Source organism: Falco naumanni, chromosome 7 (assembly GCF_017639655.2).
Source record: "Falco naumanni isolate bFalNau1 chromosome 7, bFalNau1.pat, whole genome shotgun sequence".
NCBI lineage: Eukaryota > Metazoa > Chordata > Aves > Falconiformes > Falconidae > Falco > Falco naumanni.
In genome coordinates this window covers 49,549,041-49,574,932 of record NC_054060.1, presented here as the reverse complement: position 1 = coordinate 49,574,932, position 25,892 = coordinate 49,549,041, and the positions used below count along the sequence as shown (strand labels likewise).

Below are 25,892 nucleotides of genomic sequence, written 5' to 3'. Positions count from 1 at the left end.
CTCCCTCCGGCCCAGTTCCATAGGTGGGTATCTTAGCTGCAGCAAAATAAGGTGGGGCTCGTTTCCTTGTGTAGAAAATACCATTTATTGTGGATATGAAAATAGCAATCTTGATTAAGAGCAGAGATGCAATAGTAGGTGGTACAATACAATTGGTTTGATCATCTACTGCTCAGCAGTAACTTACAGGAATTTGGTTTTTGCCTGTTGTAATTTAACAAATTAGATATCTGCTGCGGTTTTATTCTTTCCAAACAAACCAATGCCGTACATTAACACGTACCATAAAATGTTGTATTTGCAAAAGAAAACATTCATATAAATAGGCTTTTTAGTATCAATTGACGATTGTTTAAAAAAAAAAGTTACATTAATTCACTACTGATAAAAATAAAACTTAGCTTTGATAGCGTATAAAACCACTTCAAAACAAGCATATATAAATAACTTAATTTGTAAACATAGAAAAAAAATCTTATGTATATATAAAAATAAACATCTGATGCACTGTACAATAAGACATTATCCATCACAGGCACCATTGATCCACAGGAGTCCCCCTAGATGTTTTTCCTACAAAAACTGCTTTATCACTTAGTGCCATGTCCAAAATAAAAGGGGGAAAAAGTGAAGCACTGAGCAAAGTTTTGTGGATTGGATACAGACCTCCCCTACTTCCTCTGGAAGCCCATGGGAGCAGCACTGGGGACAGAGCCAACACACTGTGCTGCTGTTTCTGCTTATTTTTTTTACGTCTCTAATGTACTGCTACCTTCGCCCTTCCTTTCCTGGGTTCCACCAGAAGCGGGGACACTGTGTGACAGGTTGTAAATCTGGAAAGCCATCTTTTTTGCTCAGTTGCACAAAACTTTGTGACAGGTCACCCCTTTTTCCTTGAGGGGCTATGGAAGATGAACCTTGACGCTTGAAATGAACTATGCCATGACTCAGTTGGGCAGGCTTTTAAGAAAAGGCTGAGTCTCACCAAAAGAGACCAGTACTATATTGGCGTTAAGATTGTAACCATCACTATCTAAAGATAAAACAAAGCAAATTTGTAAGTGAAAGGTTTTATCCTACCTGGTATAGTTGGGGGGGAAGCTTGGGGCTGGTATGTCTCAAAACTGCTATTTTCTTAAATATCAATTTAAAATAGCTATTATCTTTTCTTTTAAAACTTAATATCCTAGGAACAGGAAGTAACATAGAAGCTGAGAGCCGGAATTACACCTGTGCAAAGGTACAGTCAAAGCAGATCTTGGCTCTTGAACTCAAAGGTGAGAAGTGCAGGTAACTTCACTGGAGGCTGGGAAAACACAAGTTTTACTGAAAGTAACTGTGTTAAAGTACAGATGCTGACTCTGGTAAGGTGGATACTTGAATACGTATTTCTCACTTGACAAATTTATAGTGCAACAGCTTCTTGAACAATGTGGGCTTTTTTGAGCTACAGAAAGCATATCATAGCAGCTTTTATTGCTTAGATAAGAGATCTAAAGTGATTCTTTACTGTTGTGCTGAAGAACTACATGAAGTTATTCAGATACTTGCGGTTTTGTTCAATTTTAGGAATGTGTAACTAAACTAAAGGAGTGTGTTGGAACAAACACATAAAGCCTGGTAGCAGGATTGTTGGACCAAGTTCAACAACAGAAATACCTTGAGGTATTGAATGGGAAGAGTCTGTATTTGCTGCAGTGAGACAGCCGGTCATGTTAGGAACAAAGAAGTGCAGTAAGACTATGACCAGGCTAGATTTTCAACTCTTAATGCATTTGGGTAAGCGTAGAAGGACCAATGGAAAAAGCCATTGTGGAAAAATGCTGGAGCTACTACTCTTATGAGCAGGATTTAAATTCTAGAAACAAGCTGATTACTCAGTATTACTCCCTATTAATTACAAAGTGTCACTGTTTCCAACTGTCAGTTTGGTTTCTTTATTTCGAAGCACCTAGTTCTGCAGCGCAGTAAAACTGTGTCCTGAGGTGTGGTGGTTTGCACTGATGCTGCATAGTGTTGTGGCAATCTTCGCGAACTTTCAGCTGCTGTTAAGCGTCCAGTTTTGTGCCAGATGCTAACTAGCAAGGAAGTGTGCCAGTCGAGCGATCACCAGAGGCTGCCGCTTAGCAATGGAGCTCAGGAGCCTTGCGGGGATAGCCGGGGCACCCAGATCCACCTGCAGGAATGAGAAGAAAGGCCGCACGCTGGGCTTTGGAGCTGGTTTTGGACAAAACATGTCTCCAGCCTGGTACAGCTCTGATGTTGCAAGTATATGTTAAGCGCAAACGTAGTTCAGAGCCAAGTGCTATCATCATGGTGTGGTTTATAACGTCTCCTTCCCGGTACTCTATACACGTTCAAAGCTTTGTTATTTGATGTTATTTTCAGCAGTATGGCCCATGCTGCTTTTGAGTTTAAGCTTAGATTAAATATTTAAATATATATTTTATCTAAATGTATTTTAATTATTTAATTTACATTCTTATTTACAAATACATATTATATATTATTTACATACTATATAGATAAAATCATATTTAACTAAAAACATGCAAATATTAATTTTAAATATTGCTTGTTTGAGACAGTATTACTGAAAATGTATATGTGTATACTGAAGTGCAATATAAAATGCACATAAAATTTTAAAATACAGTATGCATTGTAAAATGCATATACTAATTAATTCAAAAATAATACTTTTAAAGTCGTATTTTAAAAACATGTTTTAAATAGGTAAGTTTAAAGGACTAATGCCATTTAGCTCTCAGATGAGCACTTAAAATTACACATACGGTATTCCCTTCTGGGCATTTTTAAGTACTTGGTACCACTGTCTCAAAGAGAGCCTCCATTTCAGATGAGTCTGTAATAAATGGATGGCAGGATTTTCTTATTCTTAACTAGAATCCTCATCTTGACTTCTCTTTTGCATCTATTAAGCATGAGGAATGAATGACTTCAGTTAGAAACAGTTACCAAGTATTTCTGTGCATTTTGAAAACAGCGTAACCTGAGGCGGACTTCCTGTGTCCACAGCAAGATGAAAATGCAAACAAGACCCTCCATCCTGGCTCACCATGTGCGTAAGCACAATCCCAGTAAGATTCTGTCTGCATTGCTGTACGTTGTGCCAGGTAACAGCGTGGAGGTGACTTTTAGTCACTTCATGGCTGATTGGCTGATACGTAATAGCTTTTAGCATTCACAGTTGGACATACAGCAAAACCTTACCTGTGCCATGTAGATAACTCTGGTGATATCTCTTCCATTGACTACATCAGGTTCCAGTATCCAAGCACTTGGCAAAATCTCCCCTCTCACCACTTCCTTACACGGGTGAGGCATGGATGCATCATACACAGACTGAATAGCCAAGACGGACAAGTTCTCCTGCGTGTGACAAAGTGTAAAGATGACAATTTGAAAATTTGTTATGCATAGAGTAAGACTTTTTTTTATTTGCCATGAGGCATATTTCTCAGATCACTTAAAAAGAAATAATATTTCTCATGTTATTTATGAAATAACTTTCTGTCATACTCTTGCATGTTTGTAACCGGAATATACTGCTACACTGCTGTTACTGCCTACAACGGGGCTTGGTTGGTGACTGTCATTCACAAGGCTGTTTTAGCTATAGTTTGGTTCTGCCATATCAGTGTGGCTTTTCTTCCTGTTACGCTGTCACTTCTGTAAAAGTGAGCATGGACTTTCCTTCCTTCTCTCCTTTGTCCTCGAACTATGAGTTCAAAACAATTATTCCTCTACACTTCAGAGGGAGCGTTCACTTTACCTCTTTGGCTTCTACAGTAATGCAGCAGAAATCCCGGGGTTGTTTTAGGTAGCACAGGGAGGTATCAGTCACTAAATACACTGTGGAAAAAAAAACACCCAAAAAACCAAAAACATGGGGAATTAGACTTAAATGCACATGCATACTTTATTTTGACTTCTTGTTGCTGAAGAGCAGAGCTCTAGTTAATATGCTATAATGTGTCATTAAGATGTTCTTTCAAGCCACTTAAGGTTTGTTTTTATTTTTAAACCACTGTCTCTAGCTGTGCTTCTGCAGCAAGACGTGTTTAATATTATCCTTACTTTGGAATAGTCTTGCAAACCTGAAGTTTCTGTATTAAATAATGATATTGTTTATTCAAACCTGAAGAAATGAAGTAAGATGCCTCTGAATTTCTTCCTGGCTGACAACCTGAGCTGAGAAAGTACACAATGCTAATGGCGGCCAGCCATTCGCGTTGATACTCACCCAGCTGAATGTGGCTGGTTACCTTCTTGTGTATTCGAGCGGTGTTGATAGTTCTGTCATACAGATGCCTTTTGCCAGGGTCTCTCACTAGTCCCCACACGTAGGGAAGAGGTCTTTCTATCACTCCTGCGCCCAGAAACCCGTGCCTTGTTGCTGAAGGGAAGACTTTGTAGTAAACCTGCACCTCTTTTTCTGTACATTGATATCTGTCAAAGACAAACGAAGGGTATTTGCACACAAAAGGGCCAGGTACATGGAAGGGCCTTCCATTGTAAAGATCTGCCATAAGCTTACTTCCAACCAGCTGCGGCTTGGCAGGTGTAGAGGTTCCTCAGGTTATGCGAGCATGCTGCCATTACCTTAGAAAATAAACAATGACAAATGTACGGGTAAGAGAAAGCTGTATAAACTGCGTTCAGCTTTTACATGCTGCTACACAACCTTCTAAGCAGGCCTTACCACAAATAGTTTTACAGTGCTTAGTAATCCCTAGGGAGTATTAACAGCCAGGCTGACTTACCTGCCATACTCTCTGCTGAAGGAGAATATATATAAAATGTAGCCTGTATACTAGCCTAAACTGTTGTGAGAAAATGGGAGACGGGAGGAGCTGTATCTCCAAATGACGAAGTGACTGAAATACAAAGTTGGTATGCTTTCCTTCCAGCTGCACACTCACTTCTTGCCATACACGCACACATAAAACCTGCACTGGAAGTCGTAGGAATTTATGGACACTAAAAGAGTTCAGCCACTTCACTCAAACATTTCAACTGCCGTGCAGCAGTCTCTTCTGAACCCACTGCTGCAGCCTGGCTCACTTTCCCCTGCCATTTAAAATCGTCCCGTGTGTGTCTCTAACTGACAAACAGGTAACTTGGCGCGTCCCACGCATTTTTGCCAGAACTTCCAGCAAGAGGTAGAGATTAAGTGAAAACTGCTTGTTTACTTACCTCAGTGGTAGCATTAGCCAAGATATGTTTGGATAGATCTTGGTATCCTTTTGTTGAAGAGGAGCTGACAGAAATAGTTAATCCATGAGTGAACCTACAGCTGATGCTGCTAGAAGGAAGGGGTGGCTGAATTCTGCCGGCTTCTGCAGGAAACAAAAAAGCCATAGAGGAATTTAAAAAAAAAAAAAGTTAACTGACCACTATTCTGCAGTTGTAAGGACTTAAACCCTTCACTGGAGCACCCAATCCAGATGAAGGACTAGTAACATCCCTTTTCTAGACAATCTGGTGTTGGTAATTGCACTGCAGTTACGTCTTGTGTTACTCAAGTTTAACAAGTTACTACCACATACAAGCTATTAAAATAACCTAAAGAAGAACAAGCAACATTGGTTTTGAGGATAAAAATAAGAACTTGCACGTACAATCCTATACTTGCTGCATCTTTAGCACCCACACACCCCCCTGCCCCACCTGCTTCCTTGGTTCATTCAAAGCATGGTCCTCATAGCCTCTCAGAACAATGTACTTTGACATCACCAGATCAAAAGACCAACTTCATAGGGACCAAATCACCATTTACTTTTCCATGAAATTCTAAGCAAGCTCTGACTACTGGTAACAGTATTTTTCTTAAGTCATGCAATGGTAGGGACATCCTCAAGATACCTACAATCAAATTAGATTTTGATTTGCATAAATGACAGATCTCATTTAGGCTTTGGGATACAACTCAAAATATTAGCAGACTTATGTTTTTCTTACCAAATGTTGAATCCTTCTGCAGCTGCTCTAACACATAAAGCTGACTATTTCTAACAGCTGAACGACCTCGTGTATCTCTTGAAAGCAAAGCATTTCCAGAAGAAACCTGATTTAAGAGAGAGCAGAAGTGGGTGTGAAGTGGGAAAAATAAATTATGTTACATAGCAAATGGAATAGTTGTAGCAAATGTGCCTTACAAGCTTGGAAGCTTCCCTTTAACAGAAGGTAACTCCTTTGCCTTTCCCCTCGTTACGAAATGATACCCTGACTCAGGAAATTTAGCAAACCAAGTGTGAGGAGCTAGCACAGGTGCATACTCCAAACTGTAACTTCAAGAAGGTCTGTGTTCACATACACAAACTCCTAAGTCAGTGTGTGCATCACTGAGGGGGCCACACTGAGAATATCGGGTTCTGTTTATCACAAGAAAAGGCCTGTTGTTTCCAAAACATTTGACAGACAGTGCCATTCCTGGCAATAGCAACACTATCTGGTTTTTATCTGAGTGTAAAAAACCCCACCGCTTGAAAAAATAAGTGTGCCACTGTCCTTTGGAATTACATGGCAGTGCTCCCTCCACCCCATGTCACCCCTCTTGTGTACTAGTGACAGAAACTTGTCCTGCTTGATAGTTGTGACAGAGTATGAACCATCTCAAAAAAACCCGCTTCTGTTCCTACATTATCTCTGTTATTGCTGAAACATCAGGAGACATCAGTCACACAAGTCAGCTGTTTCTCACCTGTCCTTCCTGGCTGCTGAGGTTACTCGCAGTATACGTAGCAGTATTACTGCTATTGTAACCAGATGTTGGGCCAGAGGAGAGGCTGAGGCTGGAGTCTGTACATAAACTACTTGTACTTGCAAGAGTCTTCAGCCTTGCTTCTTCCTGTAATAGGTATCACAGTATTACAAACAAAAACACAGGCAAAACTTACCTTGCACAACAGCTAGTCAAAACAATGATAACAGCACTAAGAGATGAAGGAAGAATAATCTGAAGTTAAGTTGTTTCATTCAGGTAGTGTTGACAGGACAAAAGCTGTTGCCATACAGAAAGTATTAAATAAGCGGGCTCGTCTGAAAGACTAAGATTATATAAGCCGTAGAGCAAAACACCCTTGTAAAACTTGGCAGTCAGGGAAAATGCAATGGAAAATGGGTGCAGAGCAATGAGATAAGCATTCACCATATTTTATGCCAGATACACACGAATGAGGAGAGGAGGTCTGCAGGTATGATTGAAGCTGCATTGTCAGGCACTGACAAAGGTTACTGCATGAAAGTATAGTCAGAAACGGGGCAGAACAGACACACCCCCACATCCTTGCATCCAGGAGAAAAATGCATATGCCCAGACGGTGCCAGATGGGTAACAAAGTGCAGAAGAAAAAAAACAAAAGTACAGGACAAAAACACACATGGAAGACAATCTAAAAAGAGAAACAGGGGAAAAAAAAAAAAAAAAAAAAAAAAAAGAGACCTGTATGTTTAAGTACATACTGAAATAAACTCAGTTTATTTAGCAAAACTCTTCCATGGACTGGGCAGATGCCCCACAGGATGGCTGTGTAAGCTTGATCTAATGAGAAAACGTTAGGGTTTCTTGCACATAAAATGTGGCTTCAGGAAGATGTAGTTCAGAAGCATGAATATTATCATTCAGTATTACTGAGATCTTTTTAAAGCACAAATTTGCATTTAATTCTTTGGGTTTTCTATGCTGATGCATATCAAACAGGAGAATTACTTAGCCATGGAACAAGGCCTTTTAAAAAAATGCTTTGATATGAAGAACGTGTAATGGTTTCCTCCATAATGCTCACCTTCTGTAACTGAGAAAATATTTGCTCCCGTATGCGCCTTTTTTCTTGCTCAGCTCTCTCCCGAAGTTTGTCCCTAGCTCGTGCAATTTCAGTTTTGGTTTCCTCTCGTGCCCTCTGGTAGTCTCGGAGCAACAGTTCAATGTCTGAAGGATGCTGAATGCTTCTTTTTGGTTCTTGAACTCTGTAAGGATAGGTAAGTGTGGGAAAATACACATAAGTACTTGAAATCAGGCCACCTGACAAAATACCATGAGAAAATAATCTTTCAACACAGAACAGGAAAATTTGCCAGAAAAGCAATTAAACCCCACCAGATTAGCCTCCAAAGTTTCTCTTTGCTCACTAAAGGCTGCACAGACATCAACCTTGGAAAATTATTCAGATTGCAAGTCGTTTACCACTGAGTTTACTCCAGAAATTGCACTGGTTTCTGAGTCAGCTCTCCAAATGATCTAAGGTTACCACTTTGGCATATCACACACAAAATAATTGTGTTGGGAAAATAACTGTCTCCTGACCTTCCTCAAAGGCAGCAAAAGTCATTCAGGGGATATGGTTGAGGATGAGAAATTCTAAACGGTAAAGTGTTGCAGAACTCTTCGATATTTAACATGAAGCTATTTCCTCTGGCTTTTATGTGAAGGAGTAAGAAGACAGACAGGTCTGTAATGAGTCAAGACTGAATACTTGACTGTCCCCATAAATCATACACATAAAACAAATTAGATGCTTGTTGTGGACCGAAATAAACTAGACAGAATATTTCAATGAATGTTTTCTAAAATCAGCCACGTTTTTCCTGAAAGCACTTTCTGTCGCAAAGTTCAACACTTCTGCATTGAGAAGAATTCTGTCACAGAAGTCTCTGATGTCAGCAAGAACCATTAATGCGCACCCACTGTGAACAGTTAATGTACACCAGGCCAAAAGAGAGGTTCGTAATGCCCTACCTGGTATTTTCTACCACATCTCTCCTCAGCTGTTGCAGATATTCTCGGCGTCTGCTGGGGAGATCTAGATCCCTCTGACTTGCATCCAGTGTCTGCAACAGACTTAAATGCTTTTGAGGACTCAGACTTCGGCTTCTTTGGTATCTTTGCAGCCTTTTTTCCCTTTCTTTCCTCAGAGTTTCAATAGTCCTCATGTGTCTGTTGGGGAAACATGATTAGAGCAACAAAATGTACCCTGTACATTCCTAGTAACCTTTACAACCCTGTACTTCAGAAAACACTTAAATATTAGGTAGCTTTGTAATGTCAAGTTTATAGGAACCTAGTACCAGACACACTCTTCGCAAATACCCCTTTGGCCATATGGTGACAGATGATGCAGAAATTCTAAAACTCCACTGCTTTTATAACAGTAGGAGATGCTTAAGAGGGTCTTGGTTACTGCTTATTTGTAATGGCTAAGAGACAAATTGAAGACAGAGGCTAACGTAGCTACTGCTAAATATTTTTAGTGACAAGAGCTTCCTAAACTGAGTTCTATAATCCAATTGCAAGCATCTAGGATCTTGATTTTTTCATAATTTTGTATATTTATGGGGTTTAAAAAAATGTTTTTGCATATTCATACATCAGCATTTATTCACAGAAGCACAAATGAGATACTCCCATAAACAGCATGTATCCATTATTTTTACATTGCAATTCATCAACAAAATACATTCCCACGATCACCAGGTACTCATGATCACTCTTATATTTGCTAGAAGTTTTGAGTGAGGTGACACTAGATTGGATTCTTAAACTTTTCCCTATTTTCTTGAAGTCAGCCCAAAATTTTGTCTTAAATGCATTACTTAACTGTATATAAAGTAAGCTTAATACTGTATCACTTCACATATAGTCCATTCTGTGTGACTAAGTGATTTAAGCGCTCATTACTAAATGCTCTTTATGCTGCATGAAGCGTATAGGAAGTGCATTCAAAATACTTAATAAGTAATTACCTTTCATAAAGTTGCTGCTTCACTGGAATTGCCACCAGGTCATCGGTAGTTCCACTCTGCAGGACCTTCAGCAGGGCGTCTGTTTCCCCGATGCCGTAATTGAGCTTTGCTTCGGTCAGTTCCACAGTGAGGGGATGCTGATGCAGATCCAGGTGAATGCCAGACATGATCTGAGCGCGCTCTCTTTGAAGTCTCTCGATCTCTCTGCTCCTGCTGTCACAAAGCTGGGCCTTCCCTTCCATTTCTGTTGCTCGTGTGCTTCTAGGTTTCTTTTCTGCCTGACTTCGTAAATCGGTCACACTGCCACTCAAGCTGAGTAACGAAGAAGGATGGCTCCCCTTAACACCACACCAGTTGCTAAATTTATTGTGTATGGGTAAGTCACGGAGGCTATAGCTGCGAGGTCTGTAAGGCTTTGCAAAAGTAGTGTTTTTGTTGAGAGGAATTTCAGTGTCGCATTCACTTTCACTGACAGAACCTGTATTGTCGTCTTGGAAGGAAGTTTGCACGTCGCTCACATCAGAGAGGGGGGGAAGGCAGCTGTTTTCATTTTTCCAGAAGAAATCGTGAAATTGTAGAGAAGATGCTTCTACCAGAGGTTCTGAGGACACACCAGCATTTGTCTGACTTGAAAAAGTGGCACTAACTTTTTGATTAAAAAGTAAGTCAGCATTTGGAGGTGGGCAGTTATGAATCAAAGCAGTGTCGGAATTACCAACATATCTTTCATGTGTGATTCCAGCTGAAGAACCTCTTCCTCCCCTTGTGACATACATACAACGAAGCGAATGTGCCAGTGGGTCTCTGAGGTCTCCTGTTAAAACTTCCCTATGGCCAGACACCTCCAACGTACTACTGGAGTGATACAGCCGTTTTGCACAAATGGTAGCATGGGAGTCAACCATGACTCTGGGCTGTTCCAAGTCTTTTGAAGCATCCTGTCCCAAAAGCTCTTTGTCTGTTTTCTTATCTGAGAAACTTTCCAATTTCTTTCTTACACCCTTATGTTCTCTGGAAGTGCTAGATTCACTGTCTGTTTCTGTCTGTGAAAAATTGTCCACACGAGGTTGCATGGACTGTGGACCTGCCCTCTGCTTTCTCTGCTTGTGACGGGGACTTGAAGTGTCACCAGAATGTCCAAGAGGCTCTTTAATAGGGCAGACAGACTTGCTAAAAGCAGTCTGGCTGCTGGGACTAGCACTAAGAGTAAGAATAGGGGAAGAGGCCCTATCAACTAGCAGGGTGTTTTTGTAACAAAATTTTCTTTCTGCTGGGACCTCCAGTTCACCAACACTTCTTTTATCCCGAGCATAAGACGCTGGAGATTGAGCGGTGCTATTAGTAGGGCTGCTAACTACAGTGCATGAGGAGCCATCTTGCCCTGAACTCAACGAAGACGATGTGACAGATGAAACTCTGGTACTAGCAGAAGTAACATTCTGCTGTGCATTTAGTGATGTTTTTTGAAAATCTAAGTTAGGAGTGGAGGTTCTGGGTAAGAGTGGCAGACTCATAAAGGAGTCTTCCAAAATGCTGTCAAGACTATCCTGGAAGTCAGGATTGCCCAGATTTCTCATCCCTGTTCGTTCTTGTGTTCTTTCTTCAAGAGAGAGTGTTTCCTCTTTCCTTTTGGGAATCTTACCTACTGCATCTGCACCTATTCCTTTCCAATCAGTATTTACTGCCTGAGCTGCCCTCAATTCATTTTCTATTTTTGCCTCCAGTTGTTTTTCTTTGTGTTTGCTTTGAGGTTCTTCCAAAATCTCAGTTTGAGTGCCTACATCTGCTGTAGTCTGAGTGCAGCTATCTGATCTAGTAACCTTTACAACCTCTTCAGTTCCTCTTTCATTGATTTTGGCATTCTGCTCATTTTCTATAATACTCTGTTGGGAGAGATTTCCCAACAGCTCAGAAGTGTTCTGAAGCAGCTGTGACAGATGCATGGACAGATTCTGCATGCTTGTCCAAGAAGAAGGTTGATGAAATAAATCTCTGTTTGTTTCCTGCTTTCTTGCAGAAACATCTGTATAGCTTCTCTGATGTCTTCTCTGCCTTTTATACCTTCCTGTAGCTGTTGTTTGTGTTCCCTGCTCACATGTAATCCCTGGCAGTTTTTTGGAAGACCTTTCAGACTCAGAAGGATATAATAGTACAATTTCATCAACCTGAACTGAAGAGTTACCAGGTTGTGCAGAAGGATTCTCAAATTCAGCAGTGTTATTTTCTGGATTAGTTTCCAATATCTCACTGGATGCGTTGCTATACCGCTTGGTACTGTCACTTGAGTATGCAGATTTTAAGTCTTGTCTGACACTGTCCCATCCTTGAAGACCTTCAATGCTGCTTAAAGTGCTCGACAGAACTTTTGCTGTAGCATATGAACTGAGATGAGAGTGAAAAGGAGAATTTTGAGAATTCAATCCATTGTCTACACTGGAACATCTCATAACTTTACGATTTTCCAGGTTTAAAGGAATTTGATTGCAAGAGACATCACTTGCACTTCCAAAAACATACTGTTTCCAGCCAATCCTGCATGACCCACCTTGTGGCCATGGTTGAATATATGGGTTGATATCACTTGAACTAAAACGCATCGCATCTTTATTGTCTTGCAAAAATAAATCTGTTTCAGGCTGGTATCTGGCTTCTTCAACTTCCCCTTCACTACACTGAGCTACAGAACTACTCTTTGAACCAACATTTGCTTCTACACCCACAGAACAGTGAGCTGTGTGCTGTAAGGACAATGGAGATTGGGTACTACAGTCTTGTAAAGACTGGCTGCTTCGGGTTCTTGCTGAAAAATTTTGCAAATTTTTGAGGTCACAGTTTGCAAGCTTCTTAGTTTGTGCCATTCTTTGCTGAAACCTGGGTTTAGATTTAACCTGTAGAAAGTTCTTTGATTCCGGCTTTGAAAATCTTTCAATTCCACGAAGATCATCTTCAGTTGGTGATGGAGGCTCTACACTCATATTTAAATCTTGTAGTGATTTAGATGCAGAATATAACAAAGGATCTCCCTTAGGTGAAGCTTCCAAAGTATATTCTGTATCAGAAAAGACAGCAATAGCTGGGGCTGATAGTCTGTGACTGTATAAATAAGGTCTCTGTTCACTTTGTTTACAGCTCTTTGTATTCCGTGTAGTAGAATATGATCTTTTGCTCCTGAATTGCACCAATTTGGATTCTTGAGGAAGCGAATTATGGTCTTCTGGTAAAAAATTTACAGAGGTATTTTCATTATTCATTACAGAAAACTTCAGTCTTTCTGATTTCAGAGTCTTATTCCTCATTGTAGCATCTCCCATTGTTGAACAATTGTCTGCAGCAGCAGCAGCATCAAGGCTATCAACGCTTGAACCTGTATTATTTTTGCAAAGTAAAATCTCTTTTCTACCATCTGTATTTGTTCTGTCTGGCACCTGTTCTATCTGTTCACCTGCAGGCATATACTGACAATTATCTTGCACATCTGCAGGGTTTTTTTCAAAACCCAACACCGTGTGATACAGTCGCCTGGAATGAGTGCTTCTGCTGTATGTGGGATATGCTGGACTAAACAAATTGCAGGTGTGTTCACGATCCACATCAACATCTTCTGGATATAGATTTTCCAACACTGTAACTTCTGAGCCTATTAATTCATTTGCAGAATTTGAGGACGCATTAGTTTGCTTTTCAACAGGTTCTCTACTTAATGTTTGTCTCTGCTTTGTCTTTACTGCAAAATGTTCAGCCTCAGTATTTGAATGCAGTTCTTCCTCATTTCTGTTAAGTATTTTTCTCATTTGTCCCTCTTTAACAAGAGCTGCCCTTCCAGTATCCCAAAAAGGTAATGATGGTAATAAAAGAGAACTATCATTTAGTACTTGCTCTATGTGTTCTGTGCAAGCTTCTTGTGGTGAAACTTTACTCCAGTAGTGCTGATCGACTTTTATATCGTTGTCAATTTTTTTATGATTACTTCCATACACAGGTTCCCCATCTGCAGCAGAATGTTTATATGAAGTAGAGTCTGTGTCTGATACTGGACAATGCCTGTTTTCTTTTGCAAGAGAAAGTAAAATACTTCCTGAGGCACGTATTGGCTCGTCAAATACCACAGCCTTATCAGACTGAGTGTCTTGTATTTGCAAAACAGCAAATGGAGGTTGTTTCAATGTACTTGTATGTGAAATATCATATATGCCAGTTTCACCATGGCCTATATCTGGAGTTAAAAATGATTCTGAAAATGGTGTTAAGGATGGGTGATTGTCACTTGCAAATACTTGGGGAAAACCTCCGTCTTTCACAGAGCACACATCTGCAGAAGTGGAGGAAACTTGCTCGGTCAAAAAGGTGTCTTGAAGTGAGTCCTCAAGCTGACTAAATATTAGAGATTTTGAGTCATCAAGTAAGCAAGAAGTGTCAAAAGCACTAAAGTTCTTGGAGCTTTGAAGTGGTTTATCAGTTGGAGCATCACCTGCAAGGTAGGATGGATGAGACTTCGATTCTTTGCTGCCAGTCCGTCCTTGGCTCTGAAAAGCAAGTGAGCCCGATTCTGGTATAGTCACGCTAGAAGTGTTACTGTAGTGTTCTGAGTACTCATGAATTTTATTTTCTTCTATGTCATTGCAATTCTGGAAAGAACCTTGAATTATTTCCTCCTTTTGATCTGCTCCCACAACTTTTTCAGGGACTTTATTGTTCTGAGCATATGTAGCCTCTGCAACTGCAGAATTATTTTTCCTTTCATTTCCTTTTTGAGAAACGTCAGGAAAAGTTACAGATACACTTGAAACTGTTGAATCACTTTCAAAGTATTTAGTTTCTTCAGAGAGAACAGCATTGGTTTTACCTTTGTCTCCATTGCTGGCCATCAGAACATCTGCAGATGATGCTGGATGATTCAGGAGACCAGGGGAATGTTCAGAAATGCCTGAGTTCTTATTATAATTTAGAAACTCTTTACTATAAAGTGGATTTTCCCACGGAGACTTGTTCAGGCCTTCTGAAAGGGTTGAAGCATTCTCAGAAACAGTGCTGCCTGGTTGGTCTACACAGCGCTCTTCAGAAGTCCCGTGTCCCTGATTTTCTCTGGGCTCATGCTGATACCCAGCTACACCAGGAGAATTTGCATTTTTACTGTTTGTTGTAGTATAGCTTGTGCTTAAAAATTTCTCCTCGTCATGCTGTGATAAAGTCCCTGAGTGAAGTACTTTCTGACTTGTATTAATATTGTAAAACATTTTTTGTGTAGAGATTTCTAGTAAAGAATGCATTTCCTGCCCCCCTGTATCTTCCATCACTTCTTTCTCTGAAAAAGAATGCAGGTTTGAATTATCCAAGAGCAGTGAATCGGGCCCAATGGTACCCTTTTCCTCTTGAGCTGTATCTTCTATGCAATTAAGGCAGTATTTTGATAGCTTATTAACTGTTAAATCCACACTGTGTTCTTCATGAGCGCTGTCAACATCCTGAATTACATCTTCAGAAGAATCTGATTTTTCCAAGGAAAATGAATTTCCTTTGGCCCCTTGCTGAAGTACAGCAGTTTCAGACTCAGGACCGCCTGCACTGTAGGGGGGGGAAGAGGTGTTCTCATTGCCAAGTTGCCCAGATATGGCATAATCAGGTGCACTGTTAAATTCAAAGGGTTCTTCCTCCTGCCTGTCCTGTGTGGTCCTGGTTTGCAGAAAAGCTGCGTTCTTTCTTTGCATTTTATCAGGGAGATATTTGTCTTCTCCCACTTTGTTGACTGCAACAGGCATACCCGCACAGACCTCACTCTCCATAAATGTTTCATAGTAAGGCAGAACAGCTCCAGTTCCCACACTGCTGTTAGACAGTTTTGTATGTCTTTTCAATGCAGTGGGAACATCTTGAACAAGATGGGAATCATCACCGACTCCAAGATACAAAAGATGATCTACAGGCTGGAATGGGGAGTCTTTAAGTGAAACTTCTTGGGTTTTTTCAGTAGACATCAGTGTTGTTGTTGGATTTTGTTGCTTGCTGATATCTTCATTATTTCTAGAAAAGCTGGTAGACACCCACTGGCTTTCTGTTAAGATTTCATTTAATCTGCTGTCATCACGTGTTATTTGGCAGCTGCCTCTGTCTTCAGGGAATAGTTCATTCAGCTTTTGTAAAATTATCAGTTCTACCTCCTCCGTGTTTTCTACAAACATCTGCTTTTCTTTGTCTGTTTTGGCCATCTGTACTAGATTCATCAAATGCACTTTCTCCTGCTCAGTTCTGGAGCCTACTGGATCCAATTCACAAATACCAGGTCTTCTAACAATACTGACATTCAAGTTTTCTGAAGTGCCACCACACTCAGGATATTGCATAGAGCAACTCATATACATATGGCTGTCCTCTTTAATGTGGAGACTTTTAAATTCTTGTTCAATTCTATATTGGCCAATACCAGTACTATCATCAACTGAATATTCATATGCATTGATATCTTTCATGAATGCACTTCTTGTATCTGTAACAGAGTCCACTGAGCCACCATCTTCATTCATTTCAGTAGGGTCATGGTATCTTGAATCATCTTCTAACAGTATATTCTGTTCTAGTCCTGAAGCTGTCAGGTATCTTTCAGGAATCTTAAATTGATTTAAAATTTCCTCTTTGTTATCTCTGTCACAGTACATCTGATGTACAGCTGGAGACTCTTCAGTAAATAAAACATTTTCATCTGTGCATATGACTTCTTGCCTTGTGACAATCAGCCCCTCAGTGTTTGTCATGGTAATTTGTTTTTCACTCCCAGTCTCATCACATTCGTTAATTTTGTCTTCCCGAGGCAAACAGCACGGTACACAACTTTTCAATAAATTGCTAGAATTTTCTCCTTCTTCATTTTCAGGTTTTGCTAAAATATTGCCTTGCCTACTTGTGATTAGTACCGTTGCAGCTACATCCTCTGTATTAAACACATTTTCTGTTGTTCTGTTCATCTGTAAGAGCCCCTCAGAAGTATTAAGGAAGCCTGAAGTATTCTGAGTAGTATCTGCCATGCGGGAACACGCAGCCGAAGCAGTGTTTTTGGGAGCAACAGAAAATGCTGGTGAATAAATACCTATTTCTGTTTTCTTGCTGTTTTCTTTTTGGCAAAAGCTGCTTGTTTCAAGTTGGCTGCCAGAATGCACAAGTGCTTTTGGTTCCCGCGTGTGTTCTAACCCAGTGCTGGCTACACGGAGTTCATCTTTCTCAGCCTCTTCATGTGTCAGGCACAGATTTGTATAAAACTCACACTGAGCTTCACAAGCTACAATATCAATAGGTTTCTTTGGATTCTGAGACAGACTAATGCCTTTAAAATCCTCTCTGCTCCTGTCTTCAGTTACACTTTGGATTTTGGCTACTGGGTAGTCAGGTAAACTTTCAATCTGTCTGGATTTAATTTCCAATGCATTTTTTTCAAAGTTGATTGCACTATTGATTAATTTTATTTCTTCATCAGTGTTTGCTTTTGTATTATCATAAGAAGTCACAGTTTCTTCTGGATCAGCTTCTGGGTTTCTTAAAATTTTGAATTCTTTATTCATGTATGGACTCTCCTCTTGAGAAACAGTAGCTGACGTATTTGTGTTGTATTCAAATACTCTCCCTGACTCTGAGTTTACATCATCAACAAGCAAGATACCCTCCGGACAATCACCTTCCAAAAAGGCCTCTTTCTCTTCTCTTGATTCAAGTAAAGATTTGTTCTGTGTTTCTGTTTCCAAGAGAATGGCTGCATCAAATTCCACAGAAATGTCGGTCATCTTATGTGTACTGGTTTTCTGCCCTGTTGATTTTGAAGAACATGTTGTGCAAAGGCAGCCAGAACGTGCAACAGAACAACTTTCTGTGGCACTAACTTCCACAGTAAGATTAGATGAAGCATCACAATCTCCTTTCATTGTTGTGACATGCTCCAGTCGTTTATCGTAAGTTTCAGTCTCAGATGCACTTTGAAAAAGATTAGCTTTTGCTGAAGCTTTGTAAAAAATGCTTGAATTGGATTCTGGGAGAGAATCATTTGTACTCTCACAAATATCAGCAGGGAAGGACTCCGTGTCTTTCCCATTTACATTCACTATGAGATAACTTAGTTCATTTACCACTAAGTTTTCATATTTGGATGAAAATTCTTTCTGAACTACAGCCTCAGAATTCAAGATATTGTGTTCTTTGCTTTCACTGCTTTCTTCTCCTATATTACCAATGCATAATGTAGAATTTTTGGAAATTTGTTGGGATGAGCAACTTGCCCGACTCTCTGCTATAGCACATTCATGGGAATAGTTTTTTGAAACAGATTTGCTTTTGAATTCATTATTCAGTGAAGACAAGTCTTCATCCTTTGATTTGTATTCTTCATTATCTCTGAATGAAGGCACCTCTGGCACAACCTCTGCCAAGCTATCTGTGCTTATTTCCATACAGATAATCTCTTTTTGAGACATCTCTATTGGTGTTGCAGATTGGTCATAACTTGCACTGCGAGCAACAACTGAAGGGTTACATCGGTATGTTGTCTTCTGTGAGGAAAAATCTGTCTCTGTTGTTATTTCTTCTGCAGTTATTTGTTCATAATCCATTTCTTGCATTGTTGCCAAACTACTTTCCCCGGATCTGAGGAGACCTACTGTAACAGGTGATTCTGCTCCTTGTCCAGCCAATGTCTGAAGCTCATAACTCCTTACTAGAGAGCAGTTCTTGTTTGTTAATTCACTGAGAAAGAAACCCTCATCACAACATGCTGGTATTTCCCCTCTCGGAAAAAGCTGCCCGTGGGTTCCAAATTGGACTTGTTTCACTGCAGTTGTCTGTGGTGAGGTCATATTATGAGCAAGTCCTGTAGAAGGTTCAGCAGCAGGTGCACTGACACAGGCACTTCTACTGCCCGAATCTGTTGATTTTGTCATCAAGTTATTGTAGTCATCATTGAGGTCATCTTTTTCAAAAGTTCTGATGAAATCATCTTCTAAATTTGCATCTATGCAGCCATTTCTCTGTTCCAAAACTTGCATTGGCAACACAGTAATAAAAGGTGCTTTTTTCAGATTGCAATCTTTTGGCAGGTCTGGGTGAGTCATAGAGAGAGAGTCCTCCTCTTTCCCAGGTACCAGTGACAAGCAGTCTGCAGCGGAGATGCTTTCAAAACAGCTGAATGTTTGTGTGCATTCAGTGGTAGACCTATAAGTAGGCAATTCACTCATTTGTTCTTGTTCAGGATGATTTGACCTTGAATTTTTATAATAATCATGCTTTGGTGAAATAGGAACAAAAGAGGAGCTTGGTCCTACTGAGCTGACAAATGAGGACATTATGTCTTCAGATTCCAAGGAAGAATTTTCATTAGCGTGTGTCCATCCCTTAAGAATCTTATTTAATGATCTGCTCCCAGGAACAATGCTTGCAGTTGTTGTTTCAGGTAAAGGTACTTCTGATGTGTCAGATGAGAAAACTGTGTTTATTTCGTTTATGCGATGTGATAAATGAGTAATACTGTGTATCTGCTTAGAGCCAGACACAAAGCAAACTTCAGCAGCTGACTGCTTTAGATCATCCTTCTTCAGCCAAAGCTCTGGTTCGCTCAAAGAGCACAGATGAGCTTCTTGAAATTCCAAATTTTCATGGGAAGAAGGCACTGTTATTCTGGGGCTGCTGATATCAACCTTTGAGTCACAGGAAGACCAAGCATCAGCAGTAAGCAAAGTATTTCCACTTGTGTAATACAGTTGTCTATCAAGAGACCTTTCTTGTTCTACAAAGGAGACTTCTGTCTCCTTCAGCAACTGCTTGCAAGCATTACTGGAAGCAGGTTGTTGTTTAGTGTCCAAATAAAAGGAACTGCTCAGTTTCAGATCATAGTTTGTCCTTTCTGTATCTCCGTCGCAGGTCTTGGACTCATGGTCTTCCTCAGTCTGTATAGTTGGTGATCTAGGAGTTTGTAACTTCCAAAAAATCTCTGCTGGCACTTCATCAGATGAATCAGATTTGGATTCTTCTACTGGATCTTCTGCTGGCATCTCTTCTCCATCAGCTAAACTGTCGAGAGAAAAGCTCCTTTCAGGCTTTCCCAGTCTCCTACGAGATGCATATGATGTCACCAAAGATGAGACATGGTGATCTGTTCTGCTTTTGTAAAGCTTAGCTGGCTCATGGTGGGCCTTTGACTTGTGAAATCGACTTGTATTTTGCTTTTTGGTTTTATTTTCCTTTTCTACCAGAGAGTCTTGTGACATTTGACTGTCATCACTCTCAGAATCTTCTGGGTTGGCAAGACATTTATTTCTGTCAAAATCCTCTTGTTTCAGTTTCTCTGTGAAAGCTTTTGCGTAAGCGCAAGACAGAGAATCTACAGAATAGGAACTGTCAGTATCAGAAATCTCATTTTCATCATCCTCTTGCCAGTTGCCCAGCACATCTGTTGCTGTTTTGGGTACTCCAGCATTTAGCACCTCAGCACTGTGCCACTTTTTTTCGACGTAAGAGAGTGGTGCATGTGTATTCATCTTAGTGAGATTTCCTACTGATGTTGCTACCACCAGAAATTCTTGCTGTTCCACTGATTTCTCGTGACTCGGCAAGGCTGAGTTTGGCTCTTTCTTCCAGTTCTTGACCATTTGGTTTAGATGCACTGATGGTGGGTTTCCGTACACTGTTTTCTTCATTTCTTTAGGAAAGTTTTCTGGAGAAGACCTGTGGCCTTTTCCATTGCTATCCATTCTAGTCTTTTTATGAGATACCTGAGCTCTATTTTGTTCTAGGCTGCTAATTACAGGCTGACTTAAATCTCCTAGCACCTTTGCTTTTGTCATTCTTGTCCCTGTAATAAAGGTTTCAGGCTCATCTTTCTCCTTAAAAAGATCAGGAGAGGGGCCTTTAGAGGTCTGGTTTGGAGATCCAGCTTGCCCTGGGTTATTATCCAACTTTTCAATTTCTTGATCATTTCTGTTATATGCCATGATAGCTGAATCATTGGAGTCTTTTTCTGCTACTTTTTTATTTCCAAATGAAGATGGTTTTTGTTTTTCAGTTAGCTGCCTCTGGACTGAAAAGGAGATCCCTTTTTCATCATTAAGGTCATCGCTCCCAGAAACGTCTTCACCTCTTCTGCAAAGATATTCTACAGATGACAGTCTCCCTGTTGTACTGCCTTCACAGCATTGATCAGTATTTGATGAGGTAGATAACTTTGAGACAGTTTCCCTCTTCAACAAACAGCTATGGAAATAAAGAAAAAATAAAGCCCAGTCCTTGCTTGAATAACATATTTAACCACTTCCACATCAGCAACGTCTTGTAGTTAAGAGTAACAACACATGAAACAACAATCTGAATACCTTTCAAAAGCAAATTCTAAATTCTAGCAGAAAGAAACAAAAAGGAGGAAAAAAAGAAAATTCTGACAGTTACCATACAGTCCCCTAGATACCCTGCAATATGTTCTGCAACACAAAGGAATAGCTCAATGCTACGTGGTGTAGCTTGAAATTTAGTCTCTCTGTAGGCTCAAGTAGCTGCAAACATTAGTTAAAAATAAAGAATGGCTCTATGTCACAGAAAACCACTTAGCAGAGTTTAGCTGCTTAGTTTAGTTTTCCTGCCTCCAGGACCATGTTCTGATAGACACCCTAGTGCCTCGATCTTTTAACGTAGCATAGAGATCTTTATTTAGCTTAGAGAAAGGCTGGCCAACTTAGAAGTCCAATCCAGAATCACCCCAATGACACAAATATTCTGAAGGAAAAGTTTTACCCTAATCAAGATAAAATGATGCAGAAATTAGTATTTAACCAACAGTTTGGACAAGGTAAGAACAAGAGTTAAGCCAGTTCTGGAAAGCATGCACAAAGAGGTTAAAAGTGCCGAAAGACTTGAGAGAGCAAAGTAAAAAACAGTGAGAAAGATCATGTCAAAGCGCTAAGCGGGGAATGCGCTGTACAGATCTGAGGAAAAAGGACAAACAGCTCCAGTGTGACATATTTTTTAAGTTCACTGATATTGCAAGTTTTCAGGTTGTTTCAATACATTGAAAGGCATTCTGGATGGCCACTGAAAATACCTTGAATTTAAATTACTTTTGAAAGTGGAGAAGAATTGGCAGATGTTAACTTACCTGGGTACCTGGGGCAGATGTGGGTTACAGAATGAATGCTGCCTGTGCTGCAAGGAACTCGAACCAAATAACTTCCTTCCCTTTTGAAACTGGTGATCTGAAGAGGACCATACAGCAGTATTTTCGTTTAGGACTTGGGATTGTTTCACACACTCTTCATTGAGCCAGCAGCTAGCTTCCAGCTGCTCTAGGTTTTGCTTGGCTTCGAGTAATTTCTGCTTCTTGACTATCCTTTCCAGTTGGAATTTGACCTTTTTCCGCCTGATGTTTCTTTCTGCCTTTTTTAAGGAGTATCTTCGCAAAAGCTCCAACTGCACCAGTCTCTTCTTGTTCTGCTGGAGCAGGGAAGGGCAGATTTCCAGCCCAATGGGACACTGTGCCTCAGCCTCTGCATACAGTGTAGACTCTGTTTGCACTGCAAACTCCCTCTGCTGTTGCTGAAGGGCAGCCAGTCGTTTATTTTCATTTATAAGCCACTGCTGGTCTGTAAACAAAACAATGATTAAAAGAAAGTACAAATCATAGGGAAAACATTGTTTGTTACTATCTTGCTTCTTAATTTAATCAGCCTTGATTGCTCATCTGAGAACAGAATTTCTATGCGTGTAGAGCAGAGTCTTGACAAACCATTCAGAGAGAAATGTATCATTGCAGCACTTTAATGGTAACCGAAAGCCTCTCCATTGCGATAAGGACTCACCAACAACTGCAAGAGATAAGCAGGAGCTTGGCTGATACACCTAAGGAGACTAGTGGATAAGACCTTGTTTGTAAGGAAAAAGTAGAACACATTTCAATTTCTCAAAGAATACACTCAATGTTATTGTTAAAATACAGCAGAAGCATTAAAAGGCCTGAGTTCAATTCTGTGCACTTTTTAGACATAGGGTATATATTCACAGTAGCAAAGTATGACTTAATTAGCTTTTTACTGTGAAATATGCTACTACTACTGCTTTATTTATTCTGAAGTCACATGCTAAACTTTGTATGTGTTGCTTCGGGAATTAATGCATGTGCACTGAGAGCAGAGTTAACAAGGGAACCAGAAAAGGCAGTTGTACAGAGTTAAACAGAGCCTCTGTGTTAATGCAGCAAATGGAAATTCATGCACGCGGTAATGAGCCTTTGGCTAATAAATTCCCACATTTCAAGTGAAAAAATAAGTACTTGTGCAATCTTAAAATGTTACTAACTTCTCACCACAGCATTTGAATGTTTTACAACGATTCCAAAATGAACATTTCTCTTTGTGCCTTTTCCTTCTATCCTTTCCTTCTTGACTGAACCAACAAAACCCACCTGCAAACGATTTTCTCTCACTTACCTAGTCATGCAGAAAATGAGGGAGTCCAGAGCCATGCTAAGGGAGCTTGTTCAGTACAGCAAATGGCAATTTTTATGCTCTCCCTTATCAGTGGCAAGTTCAGTGAGCCTGAAGGCTAGACCTCTTTACACCCCCACTAGGACGTGCCTCATTTGTGGGAGCAGCTGCCAGTCCTGCAGATGGGCATGCAGCTTTCAAAGTGGGTTGAGGACAAGGCTACAAGGAAGCCACCTGTACAGGTACCTGCTGCACAGTTCTGCCAGCCTCTCTAAACCCACCAGATGAAAACTTCCCAAGCAACACAAGCCCTGTGTGGCACCTAGCTGAGGTAAAGCAACAACCACAAATTAACTACCTGTTGCAACTACAGCTGCTCCAACAAGTACTTGCCAGAACAGCCTGATAGAAGCCCACATATCTTGTACATGAGCACTTTAGCAGGCAATGTACTCGAAATAAATCAAATACCCTCACGGCAAGGACACAGGTAAAGCCAACACAAACTTTAGCTAGGACAAACACAATTCAAAAAAGACAGGCTCATACCACCAGTGAACATATATTTTTAATAAAATAACCACTCCACAAAAAGACTTAGCTTCTTTGCTTTTGTTACTGTCCCCCATATTTCATACATGCTAAATATGCTCACCAACCAATTAATTTGATAATAAAATATGTTACCTCTGCTTACACACTTAGTTTTCTCTAAAGGTTCAGCACCTGATCTTTGCACTCAATGGGGAAGCAGCAGAGAACACAGAACACCAGGTGGATTTGTTTTAAACCCTGGGTGCAAGACTACTTTATACCGTGCTGGGGATGTGGCTAGAGCTTTTTCAGAGTGCACTGGCTTCAATCTGAGCTATGATGAACGGTAACAATCAAAAGAAGGGATTACTGAGATTTCCACTGCCAGATCGTGTCTGATGGCTTGGACATGTTCTCTTAAAGCAGTTTATTCATTTTTGTGCTGCTATAAAAATATACATATTCAGCTGCACAAAGCAAACACAAATATATCCTTAGCTGAAAAAGCAATGTAAAAATCACAGGCAAGCTTTCTTGAGAAGGAGAGCATTTCTTAACAGACCAAAGCTTTGCAAAGCACTTATGTCTTACTAGAAGCAACATTTTTTTGGCTGGGTTTACCTTCAATCTGCAGTCCTTTACTGAATAAGCAATCTTTCTTTGCTTATTTAGGGGGTTAGGAATTAAGAGGTATTTAAGTCTGATGTGGTGAAGGAAGGCTACCCACAGCTCTGCACAGCTGAGCTGTAAGAGAGGAACTTTGGGTTGTGGAAGTTTCCCTGATGTAACAAATCATTAGTGCACAGGCAATGTCGGCATCACTTGCTTGGTGATCTTTTAAACATATTTCATTGGTGTCCCCTACCACGATGAGTCTCCTGTCCTGTTTGTGTTGGCAGCTCTGCACATAGCACGTGCACAGAGGTAGGAATTCTAACTCTATGGTTACCCTAAGGATAAAAGGGATATATTTGATTAATTATTTTTGTTAATTTTTCTTAATAACATTGTTAACTTTCACATACAACATTTTTTTCTCAAATCTATTTCTACAGCGGTTCTCTTTAGCATGTTTCTAGGAAGCAAACTATGTGGCAGATGTTTCCCTGCAAGAGAGCTTCAAGCTCTAAGATGCTAATTAATCTCTGCTCACAAACTTGCCTCTGTCAGGGACTGAGACACAGAGGGCACAGAAAATAAAAAGAACTTTGGTGGGCTGCCAAGTGAAGAATTGTATTTGGCTGGCCAGAACTACCTGCCTGGCTAAGTGTAAAGGGAGCACAGCAAAACCAGCAGAACTAGATGGAAGCAGAGAATCAGTCTACAGAGTCATGAAATAAAGACATTTTTTGGGAACTGTCCTAGTTCTCTCTATTATCTAGATATCCTAAGTCCATTTCTTCTGTATTCCATCCCCCCAGTTTCCTCTTAACCAATTCATTGTGGCTGGGACAATTAAAAGACAGCCAACTGCATAAGTTTGGGTCTGACAAGTTTCAAAAAATTCACAGTTTTCTTCTTCCAGGAACCAATAGCAGGTTTTGCCAAGCGGGGGCAGTGCCTCTGTAATAGGCACATTTTGCTTATCGGGAAACCTGGATCAAATCGTTAATCAGAAGACAAACTAGAGAACACTATAACCACCCAATTTCAGTAGTCAAAAATATCTCAAGGTTTAAAACATTCCCAAATCAGTCTATAAACTCATTAAGGGGCAGCCCAACCCCACCAAGACAACTTGCTGATTATGTCTGCCGGCATGCAAAGCAAGTACCTCTGGGGTCCAGGAGCCACTGGCACTAAAAAATACCTCCTCAAATAGACTGTGGCTCCACTTTCTGACATAGCTATTTGCCTTTCAAAATGATCACTGATCTAGCCTTTAGTACTCTTGCATATCACTGTGGAACTTCCTAGAAATAACTCCTATTTGAACAGAAGAATGCCTCTCTTCCTTTAATCCAGTTTTGGTTTCAAACAAATTCAGCAGTGGAGAATGCAATGCCACTAATTAATCATCTATAAGGTAAACAAAACCGGCATCTTACTTTTAATATTAATTTGTCACACTTTAGTTTCTACGACAGAATATCTTCATATATTTTTCTTCACACTATAAAAGGGGTGTGTGGTGTAAAATATTGACTATATAAAAGC

The 25,892-nt window shown here is 40.2% G+C and overlaps 1 protein-coding gene across 1 annotated transcript in view; it reads right to left on the bottom strand.

The window, feature by feature from the left end:
* Positions 1 to 1,920: 1,920 nt before the first annotated feature.
* The window catches only part of STARD9 (StAR related lipid transfer domain containing 9), a 110,943-nt gene continuing 86,971 nt past the window's right edge, over positions 1,921 to 25,892 (bottom strand). Inside the window, exons 23-34 of the mRNA XM_040599918.1 lie at positions 21,878 to 22,361; positions 9,766 to 20,982; positions 8,762 to 8,959; positions 7,812 to 7,992; positions 6,728 to 6,874; positions 5,986 to 6,091; positions 5,221 to 5,363; positions 4,562 to 4,626; positions 4,268 to 4,473; positions 3,797 to 3,876; positions 3,235 to 3,393; positions 1,921 to 2,176 (exon numbers count right to left, since the gene is read on the bottom strand). Of these exons, the coding sequence (XP_040455852.1) occupies positions 2,075 to 2,176; positions 3,235 to 3,393; positions 3,797 to 3,876; positions 4,268 to 4,473; positions 4,562 to 4,626; positions 5,221 to 5,363; positions 5,986 to 6,091; positions 6,728 to 6,874; positions 7,812 to 7,992; positions 8,762 to 8,959; positions 9,766 to 20,982; positions 21,878 to 22,361 (13,088 nt within the window). The 3' untranslated portion in view covers positions 1,921 to 2,074. The remainder of the gene's footprint in view (positions 2,177 to 3,234; positions 3,394 to 3,796; positions 3,877 to 4,267; positions 4,474 to 4,561; positions 4,627 to 5,220; positions 5,364 to 5,985; positions 6,092 to 6,727; positions 6,875 to 7,811; positions 7,993 to 8,761; positions 8,960 to 9,765; positions 20,983 to 21,877; positions 22,362 to 25,892) is intronic.